We start from the raw sequence: 10,777 nt of genomic DNA, 5'->3' as shown, positions 1-10,777 counted from the left end.
AGTGGAACAGTTTGGGTTTTTCTTCATTTAAATGGTTTGACAACAGTTTACGTAAACAGACCCTGACGTAGAAATTGGCCTGCTCAGCACCTGTTTTTTGGGTGCTAGCAGAACAACTAAGGTTCCAATATGGCGGGTAGGAGGCATGTCCACATTTCTAGCTGCAAATGTGCCGCCCGCCATATTTTGAGCCTTCAGGAGTGTTCCTCCCGACCCCCATATTAAAGGAACCAATCGCCGGCGTTCCCCCCCACCCCACCCACAATCATCGCCACTACCGGCCCAGACCCCCGATCTCATCCGCTCTCAGTCCCAACCCCTGCTCTCCCTCTGATCACCGGCCCCCAGATCTCCAAACCCCCCCCCCCCACTCCCCCGCGATCCCCAACCCTGATCCCGGACACGACCCCCGGACCCGCTTCTTCCATTCCTCTTCGCCAGTGGGCTCAAATCGCCTGCCGGCTCCAGTGAAATGAGGCTCGAGTCCCAATATTTGGGGAGCCTCAGGTCTCATTATTCAGGTGCAAGAAATGCACCTGGTGCCCCCCACATACCCAAAAATGGGAACGTCTGAAAATCTGAGCCCCAGTTATGTACTGCAACCTGCATCTCTATTCTCTGTGGTGCTTGAGTTAGCATATCCTAGATCAAACAATTAACCCTGATCATGGTGAATTTCTTATATAGAATGTCTACTACATTTCCTGTTTTCCAGATGACATAAAAAATTCACACAGTTAGGATAGATGTCAGGAAGTCCTTCACTCAAAGTATGATCAATAGCAGGTAGTATAATGAAAGCAAAAACTCTTGAGTTTTTCAAGAGAAACTTGTCTGTGAATCAATAAAATGAAAAACTGCTTTACATCAGGATGCCTCACTCAGAACAAAGCTGTAGTTTATATATTTACTCTACCAGTTAGCATCTACAAAAGTATTTCTATTATTTTCTACATTTAATTGGGACGTTTGTCTCTTTGTTTTTCAAATATCTTGTACCCTTTTGGATCTTTGTGTTACATAAAAAATGTCTGGTTTGGATGGAATGAATTCCAACCTGTCTGAGAACAGTTATATTTTGAACAATGTAGGGTGAAGTTACTACAGCATGTTATGAGTTGGAAAGATCAAAAAGTTAAAAATGTTCTACAATTGTTAGAAATTGTGTAAAAAACACTTTTTCCTGTTTCATTATGTGTGAGTTGCTGTAACACATTTATAATATGGTTGATGTCAAAATTACAGGGCAGTAATTATTATGCTTGTTGGATAAGTCTTTACTGAACTCGGAAAAGCTTTAGTTCCAAATGCTGCAAACAAACCATCAATTATCCTTGATGTGGAGATGCCGGTGATGGACTGGGGTCAACCCCAGTCCATCACCGGCATCTCCACATCATGGCTACCATCGACACCACAAACTGCCGGCTCACAGTGGAAAGGATATCCAATCAATTATCCTGCTCTTGCACCAGCCATTTTGAAATACAGAAGAGTAGCAAAGATTTATTTGTTGTCCATTGTTGTGTGTTTCATGTCTGTTGCTAAATGGATCGGTGTTGCAATAATTTTGAATAGAAATAATAATTTTCCTGACAAGCCACATAATAGGCTTGTCAGCAAAATTGAAGGCCATGCAATAAAAGGGGTAGTGGCAGCATGGCTACGAAATTAGCTAAGTGACAGGAAACAGAGAGTAGTGGTGAATGGTTGTTTTTCGGACTTGAGGAAGGTACACAGTGGTGTTCTCCAGGGGTTGGTACTAAGACCACTGCTTTTTTTGATTATATATTAATGGCTTGGACTTGGGTACACAGGGCAAAATTTCAAAATTTGCAGATGACACAAAACTTGAAAGTGTAGTAAACAGTGTAGGGGATAGTAACAGACTTAAAGAGAAGATAGGCAGGCTGGTGGAATGGGCGGACACATGGCAGATGAAATTTAACACAGAGAAGTGCAAACTGATACATTTTGGCTGGAAGAACGAGGAGAGGCAATATAAACTAAATGGTACAATTCTAAAGTGGGTGCAGGAACAGAGAGGCCTGGGGTATATGTGCACAAATCTTTGAAGGTGGCAGGGAAGATTGAGAAAGCGGTTAAAAAGCATATGAGACCCTGGGATTTATAAATAGAGGCATCGAGTATAAAAGCAAGGAAGTTATGTTGAACATTTATAAAACACTGGTTCGGCCACAGCTGCAATATTGTGTCCAATTCTGAGCACCACACTTTAGGAAGGATGTGACGGCCTTAGAGAGAGTGGAGAAAAGATTTACTAGAACGATTCCAGGGATGAGGGACTTCAGTTACGTGGATAGACTGGAGAAACTGGTTGTTCTCCTTAGAACAGAGAAGGTTAAGAGGAGATTTGATAGTAGTGTTCAAAATCATGAAGGGTTTAAATAAAGTGAATAAATAGAAAGCGTTCCCATTGGCAGAAGGGCCGAGAACCAGAGGTGATTGGCAAAAGAACCAAAGGCGACATGAGGAAAAACTTCTTTACGGAGCGAGTAGTTATGATCTGGAATGCGCTGCCTGAAAGGGTGGTGGAAGCAGATTCAATCGTGGCTTTCAAAAAGCAATTGGATAAATACTTGAAGGGAAAAAATTTGCAGGACTACAGGGAAAGAGCAGGCGAATGGGACTAACTTGATTGCTCTTACAAAGAGCTGGCACGGGCTTGATGGGCCGAATGGTCTCCAGTGCTGTAACCATTCTATGATTCTATTCTATGAAATATACACAATTATTTTCAGTGATTGGCTTCCTTGGGACGAGCCCTGTAAATTGATTATTTTAAAAAAATCACCCCCAGCGCCTTCAGAAGAAACCTATTTACACAAGAATCATGCAGTGGTACAGGTCCTTGTATTTATTACATGCTAACATTTCTCTTTACTATTCTACTTTCCCCTATTTATAAGCATTTATTTTATCGTCTTTCTTTTTGCTCTTTCACACAAAATCATTCTTTATTGTCGCTAAAAATGGATCCGGTGAATGATAATTGGAAGTATCAATTACTCATATTGGTTTCAAAATGTGATGTATTTTGATTTAAAAATAAGCACAGCTCCCAGGGCACTGGCAGGAGCACAGTAATTGGCCTCAGCTCTCCTGGGTTTGGGAAGGGAAAAATCAGTCTGTGTTACTGCTCTGAATCTCTACCCAGTGACCACTACTGGAAATGTACGTAGATATTGAGTAAGGACAGGATCAGGCTGGACTATGTTGGTCTCTTTAGTCGAATAGCCTAAGACACTCACGTCTATGGTTCTCACATGAAAAGTGGCCACTTCGGTGAGGTGATGGAGGGTACCTAACCGTTGTGGAACTGTACCCAGCAAGGAATCATTGCCGTCAGAAAGCAAAAAGGCAAATTGGCAGAAACGTAAGGGGGATAAAGCTGCTTCATAATTTTAAATAGTTTGCAAGCTGCGCCAGTTTTGCTGGTGATGGTAAATGTCACGCATGGTCTCCTAGACTAGTTTCGATCACCTAAGGGAGTCAGAATTTTCCAGATTTAATTTTCTCTAATTGGCCTGGGTTTTTTAATCTGCTTTTTCGCCTCCCAGGAGATTACATGGCTGTGGTGGGGAGTATAAACATTGTGAACCATTTAAATGAAACTGCATATGTAAACTTGTCACATAGCAATTACACCCCCTGCCAGGGTGCTATATTGCCTCATTTTTTGCATCTCCTGGATTTTCAGCCTGAACTGCAAACAAACTCCTATCTTCCAACTAACTCTACTTCCCAGATTGCTCTAAGTTTTGCTATTTAGCTACAAACAGTAACATAAAATCAAAGCATTATACAACTACAAGGACAAGAATGTATAACCTTAAAGTGGAGACTGAATTACTTTTGGCGTAGTACTATAGTATTATCATAGGTACGTCACAGGAGGAGACCATTCGGCCCATCATATCAAAAGCAAAATACTGCGGATGCTGGAAATCTGAAATAAAACCAGAAAATGCTGGAAATACTCAGCAGGTCAGGCAGCATCTGTGGAGAGAGAAACAAAGTTAATGTTTCAGGTAGATGACCTTTCATCAGAACTGGAAGTAAAGATTTAACCGTTTTTAAGCAAGTACAGAGCCCTGTCACTCTGGTTCATTTATTCCCTGTCCTCTAACTTCCCTTTCACCTGAAGACCTGACTTGATTCATTGTGTGCAACGCTGCAGGAGATTGACTAGTTATATAGTAACACAAAACTTACAAAAATACATAATAAAAACAGAAAATGCTGGAGAAGCTCAGCAAGTCAGGCAGCATCTGTGGAGAAAGAAACAGAGTTAACGTTTCAGGTCGAAGACCTTGAAAGATTTCTGTTTCTTTCTCCACAGACGCTGCCTGACTTGCTGAGAACTCCCAGCATTTTCTGTTTCTAGTTCAGATTTTCACTATCTTGCTTTTGTTATATAAAAAATTCATGACGCTTTGACTTATCGGACATGGGTTACACAGGATTTTTTTCAATCCAAATATTGATGTGTTAAGGGGACCTGCAATAAGTTGTGATAAAGGAGCGAATCTCAGGCCAGCCCAGCCGATGATTGAGGATGAGGTTGGTGCCGGTAACCGAGGCCCTCTCACTCCAGCGGCTCAAACAACGCGAAAGCGCTCAGTCGGCCGGTCGGTCGGCCCGTCGGTGACTCCATGAGGGTGATGCGGTAAGAAATGGAGGGAAGAAGCCGCAAGGACCCGGGGGAGTGTAGTCCGGGGCTGATCCGATCCGATCCGGGGAGGCTGGTGGCGCAGTGTCCGGGCGTCACTGCCCGCTCTCTGGAGGAGGTTGTGTTCGGCGAAGGTCAATAACAAGCCGGTGACCCCTCCCCCCGCTCTGTAATTCCCGCCTTTGAAGGGTCCTGTTCCACTTATTTTGGGGGGGGGGGCACGGGTTCGTTTTTTTCTGGGGGGGGGGGGGCAGGAGGGGTGAGGGTTGCTGTTTTTGTGGGGGGCAGGAGGGGTGAGGGTTGCTGTTTTTTGTGGGGGGCAGGAGGGGTGAGGGTTGCTGTTTTTGTGGGGGGCAGGAGGGGTGAGGGTTGCTGTTTTTGTGGGGGGCAGGAGGGGTGAGGGTTGCTGTTTTTGTGGGGGGCAGGAGGGGTGAGGGTTGCTGTTTTTTGTGGGGGGCAGGAGGGGTGAGGGTTGCTGTTTTTGGGGGGGGGCAGGAGGGGTGAGGGTTGCTGTTTTTGTGGGGGGCAGGAGGGGTGAGGGTTGCTGTTTTTGTGGGGGGGCAGGAGGGGTGAGGGTTGCTGTTTTTGGGGGGGCAGGAGGGGTGAGGGTTGCTGTTTTTGTGGGAGGCAGGAGGGGTGAGGGTTGCTGTTTTTGTGGGAGGCAGGAGGGGTGAGGGTTGCTGTTTTTTGTGGGGGGCAGGAGGGGTGAGGGTTGCTGTTTTTTGTGGGGGGGCAGGAGGGGTGAGGGTTGCTGCTTTTGGGGGGGCAGGAGGGGTGAGGGTTGCTGTTTTTGGGGGGGGCAGGAGGGGTGAGGGTTGCTGTTTTTGGGGGGGGGGGCAGGAGGGGTGAGGGTTGCTGTTTTTGGGGGGGGGGGCAGGAGGGGTGAGGGTTGCTGCTTTTGGGGGGGCAGGAGGGGTGAGGGTTGCTGTTTTTGGGGGGGGGCAGGAGGGGTGAGGGTTGCTGTTTTTGAGGGGGCAGGAGGGGGTGAGGGTTGCTGTTTTTGTGGGAGGCAGGAGGGGTGAGGGTTGCTGTTTTTGTGGGAGGCAGGAGGGGTGAGGGTTGCTGTTTTTGTGGGGGGCAGGAGGGGTGAGGGTTGCTGTTTTTTGTGGGGGGGCAGGAGGGGTGAGGGTTGCTGCTTTTGGGGGGGCAGGAGGGGTGAGGGTTGCTGTTTTTGGGGGGGGCAGGAGGGGTGAGGGTTGCTGTTTTTGGGGGGGGGCAGGAGGGGTGAGGGTTGCTGTTTTTGGGGGGGGGGCAGGAGGGGTGAGGGTTGCTGCTTTTGGGGGGGCAGGAGGGGTGAGGGTTGCTGTTTTTGGGGGGGGGCAGGAGGGGTGAGGGTTGCTGTTTTTGAGGGGGCAGGAGGGGTGAGGGTTGCTGTTTTTGGGGGGGGCAGGAGGGGTGAGGGTTGCTTTTGGGGGGGCAGGAGGGGTGAGGGTTGCTGTTTTTGGGGGGGGCAGGAGGGGTGAGGGTTGCTGCTTTTGGGGGGGCAGGAGGGGTGAGGGTTGCTGTTTTTGGGGGGGCAGGAGGGGTGAGGGTTGCTGTTTTTTGTGGGGGGCAGGAGGGGTGAAGGTTGCTGTTTTTGGGGGGGCAGGAGTGGTGAGGGTTGCTGTTTTTGGGGGGGCAGGAGTGGTGAGGGTTGCTGTTTTTGGGGGGGCAGGAGGGGTGAGGGTTGCTGCTTTTGGGGGGGCAGGAGGGGTGAGGGTTGCTGCTTTTGGGGGGGGCAGGAGGGGTGAGGGTTGCTGTTTTTGGGGGGGGGGCAGGAGGGGTGAGGGTTGCTGTTTTTGAGGGGGCAGGAGGGGTGAGGGTTGCTGTTTTTGGGGGGGGCAAGAGGGGTGATGGTTGCTGCTTTTGGGGGGGCAGGAGGGGTGAGGGTTGCTGTTTTTGTGGGGGGGGCAGGAGGGGTGAGGGTTGCTGTTTTTGTGGGGGGGGCAGGAGGGGTGAGGGTTGCTGTTTTTGGGGGGGCAGGAGGGGTGAGGGTTGCTGTTTTTGGGGGGGCAGGAGGGGTGAGGGTTGCTGTTTTTGGGGGGGCAGGAGGGGTGAGGGTTGCTGTTTTTGTGGGGGGGGGGCAGGAGGGGTGAGGGTTGCTGTTTTTGTGGGGGGGGGGCAGGAGGGGTGAGGGTTGCTGTTTTTGGGGGGGCAGGAGGGGTGAGGGTTGCTGTTTTTGAGGGGGCAGGAGGGGTGAGGGTTGCTGTTTTTGTGGGGGCAGGAGGGGTGAGGGTTGCTGTTTTTGGGGGGGCAGGAGGGGTGAGGGTTGCTGTTTTTGGGGGGGCAGGAGGGGTGAGGGTTGCTGTTTTTGGGGGGGCAGGAGGGGTGAAGGTTGCTGTTTTTGGGGGGGCAGGAGGGGTGAGGGTTGCTGTTTTTGGGGGGGCAGGAGGGGTGAGGGTTGCTGTTTTGGGGGGGCAGGAAGGGTGAGGGTTGCTGTTTTTGGGGGGGCAGGAGGGGTGAGGGTTGCTGTTTTTGGGGGGGCAGGAGGGGTGAGGGTTGCTGTTTTTGGGGGGGCAGGAGGGGTGAGGGTTGCTGTTTTTGGGGGGGGGGCAGGAGGGGTGAGGGTTGCTGTTTTTGGGGGGGCAGGAGGGGTGAGGGTTGCTGTTTTTGGGGGGGCAGGAGGGGTGAGGGTTGCTGTTTTTGGGGGTTGAAGGGTGAGGGTTGCTGTTTTTGGGGGGGCAGGAGGGGTGAGGGTTGCTGTTTTTGGGGGGGCAGGAGGGGTGAGGGTTGCTGTTTTTGGGGGTTGAAGGGTGAGGGTTGCTGTTTTTGGGGGGGGGCAGGAGGGGTGAGTGTTGCTGTTTTTTGGGGGGGGCAGGAGGGGTGAGGGTTGCTGTTTTTTTGGGGGGGGGCAGGAGGGGTGAGGGTTGCTGTTTTTTGGGGGGGGGCAGGAGGGGTGAGGGTTGCTGTTTTTTCGGGGGGGGGGCAGGAGGGGTGAGGGTTGCTGTTTTTGGGGGGGGGGGCAGGAGGGGTGAGGGCTGGTGAGGTTCCTGCTTTGGGTGGAGATAGGGTTTTGGGGTGTAGGGCTAAACAAAAAAACACACACTTTCACATTTTATTGTAAATGCTGAGTGCAATTTATCAATTTTTTAATTTTCTTAAAATTATTAATACAATATAATATCAGGGATTTGTGGCTATTCCTGACCTACACTTATTTTTTCTTTTTGTAACAGGTGACTGAAATAAAATTCCTGAAGCTGCAATGGCATTAAATCTTCTAAGAGTGTTTCATTTTATTTCATCTGAGTTACAAACATGCAACTTTTTACAAATTGTGAAGCGGCAATTGTACCCCTGCAAAAACCTTAACAAAATTCTGTATCAACGATATAGCCAGATTTTGTCAAGAGGACCTGGAAAGGCATGGCACCAATGGGTCCCTCATAGAGGATACCACAGTGTGGTCAGAGACCAGCCTTGCTGCAGCTCCGGTACAGTGTGCCTCCATGGGGACGCTGGGGACAGCTTTAAGTTGGACGGCAAGCAGCACACATCCTCTAATGAACAGAATTTTTTGAAACGTTTGAACAACTGTAAAACTGCCAAACAGATCTTTAAACTGCTGAACTCTTCAGTGTCCATTACAGACACGATGGCAGCTGCTGCCTTGCTTAGAATATCACAGGTTGAAAAGGATGGGAATGGGCTGAGGGATCCTGCAGTACTGCTGAAGAATGAGGCGTTCAAGGCATTGTGCTTCCAATTTGAGCACGAGTCTCCGAGGCTGAGCAATGCAGGGCTGGTGACTGCATTGTATGCGTGCGTGCAATTGTATGTGGACCCACAGAGCACTCTCATGGTGCGGCTACTGTCGGAAAGTCAGGAGCGGCTCAACAAAGGACAGATGTTCATTAAAGACTTGTGTTTGCTGGGCAAGGCCTTGCTAGATTTGGAGGACTCAGGATGTGGAATGCTTAAGCAAATAATGAAGCAAATTCAAGGACAGAAAATGGATGACTGGACATCTGAAGAGCTAGTAATGGTTTATAACTTGTTGGAGGCTGGAGTGGGAAAAGGAGGAGATTACCAGCAACTACTGAACAAAATGAATACCCACACCCTTCATTTAGCTTCCAGGCTGGGTCCTAAAGCCAAAAGTGACATACTTAATGCAATGGTTGTCCTCAAGCAAACCCAAGCAATCCCTTTGGTGATTAATCTGTGTAAACATTCAGTGAGACATGTTCCTCATTTCTCAGACCAGGAGCTCGTACCAGTACTGAATGCTCTAATGTACTTTGGACACAGTGACAGGTTTTTCACTGATGCTCTGGAGCGAAATGTCCCAAAAAAAGCCTTTGTTATGCAGCCAGAAGCACTCAGCAAAGTGATGCATTATTGTAGCCAGCGGCGGATCCTGTCACCACCCATATTTGATGCAGTTGCTGAGAGTTTTGTTTACAATTCAGACAATTTTACAACTAAAGAAATTGCCTTACAAATTATGCCCTTTGGCAAGCTAAATTATCTGCCTCCAAATGTAGGTCAGCTCTTTCGAAAGATTGAAAACTTATTAAGGGAACGATTTTCACAATTTCAGCCACATACCCTACTGAACCTCCTTCATTCGTGCATATTAATAGAACGTTTTCCTGTGAATTTTGTAGCCAAAATCTTTAGTCCCTACTTTCTGCAACAGTTGGAAGGTGAGCTGACCTGTTTAATTGTACTGGTTATCAATCATATATGCCAATCTTCTGAAGTGGAAGCAAAGTGCTCCTTTAATCATTTTGTTTCATTGCAAAATAGTAACTTGATTCAAAGATTTTAAAATTTAAAGTGACAATCTAATTGTTGGATTTTTGGGCTGCGATATTTAGAATTTTGTTCGGTGTTGAATCACATTCAAATTGGTTCCAACACTGAGATTATATTCAGTTGGTTCAAATGCATAACTAAATTATTTCTATTTATAATCCTATTTGGATATAATAGCAACAAAAATGTTTGCTGCTATGAATTTTGAAGCTGATATAGTGTAATTTTCCATTGACTAAAAGTCGTCCTATTGAATGCTGTGGTTCAGTTTCCTCCTAATGTTTGACTCCACTTTCTTCAAGTCCACCCTAATCTAATCATTCTATTGGTCCTTATTTGGCCAAATTAATCTCTTCTTTCTCTCTTTCCCCCCCCCCCCCTTATTGAAATGCATTTGCTAGCTCATTTTGAAAGAAGAAAGAGAGTAATTTCAACTTGTGCAGTGTGAGGAATTAGGATTTTGAGGAAAATGTTTTATAATCATTTTGGTACTGTGCAAACTTTGTTGATCACTGATTAGAGTTCCAGACTGACTACACCATCAAGCAGGTAAACACAACAGTGTGGTTTGTGGAGGCACAGTGCTCCTTTCTTGAGGAAAAGGAGACAGAAATGGAGGTTAACTAAGCTTTTTGTTTGAAATATCGATACTTTATTACAGTGGTTACAAGTAGATTGATGAAAATTAGTCATTTTTTAAGTCAGGAAAAAGTGAATTCATAGAGAACAATAGATGCTTGTGAGTGATTATATGGCATTATCTAATTGTAGGGTTCAGGTGATGTCATAAACATCAAAACTATAGGTGGCATTTTAAAATATTTTTATTTCCAATTTTCTATCTGTTCCCAAAGCAGGCATGCAATATTATCAGTTTATTAAGTACTACACACCAGGACTGGTGGTGGTATGCAGTGAAGACTAAATGCTTTACAATGGGAACAACCAATTTGTAACATGACCAGGGTGGGTTGAAGCTCTTAAAGGCATAGAGGGGAGATGTGGAAAAGGAACTAATTGAGTCTTTCTGAGTGGGATTAAAACAGCAAGAGAAATATGCCATTACATGGTGATAGCTCAGTGACTTTGTTCAGTGAATTGCTAAGCCTTGTAGACCAATGAGGCCCCATGGTTCAATCCTCGGTCTGTGTTGAGTTAGCTTATCTCAGTTCAGGTGCTGCAGTTGGCCTCAGCATGCGTAGGTTGGGGAGGGAAAAACTGAGCAGGGTTTGTGCTCCTGATCCCTGTCCAGCAAGTGCTGCTGGAATGTGCGTATGTTGATGTCAGATAAGACTAGCATTTGGGTTGACTGTGAACTCCCCGTTATTCAATAACCCGCTGAGG

The 10,777-nt window shown here is 47.3% G+C and overlaps 1 protein-coding gene across 2 annotated transcripts in view; it reads left to right on the top strand.

Annotated features, from left to right (window-relative positions):
• Positions 1-4,387: 4,387 nt before the first annotated feature.
• fastkd3 (FAST kinase domains 3) overlaps positions 4,388-10,777 on the top strand; it is a 24,906-nt gene continuing 18,516 nt past the window's right edge. The window contains exons 1-2 of one of the 2 annotated variants that reach the window (XM_068004664.1): positions 4,388-4,690; positions 7,849-9,321. In XM_068004664.1, coding sequence (XP_067860765.1) covers positions 7,878-9,321 — 1,444 coding nt within the window. In that variant the 5' untranslated portion in view covers positions 4,388-4,690; positions 7,849-7,877. Of the gene's footprint in view, positions 4,691-4,719; positions 4,828-7,848; positions 9,322-10,777 lie in introns of those variants that run through there. The other variant, XM_068004672.1, reaches the window with a different exon arrangement.

Source organism: Heptranchias perlo, chromosome 2, assembly GCF_035084215.1.
Source record: "Heptranchias perlo isolate sHepPer1 chromosome 2, sHepPer1.hap1, whole genome shotgun sequence".
NCBI lineage: Eukaryota > Metazoa > Chordata > Chondrichthyes > Hexanchiformes > Hexanchidae > Heptranchias > Heptranchias perlo.
This window is presented reverse-complemented; position numbering and strand designations above follow the sequence as displayed.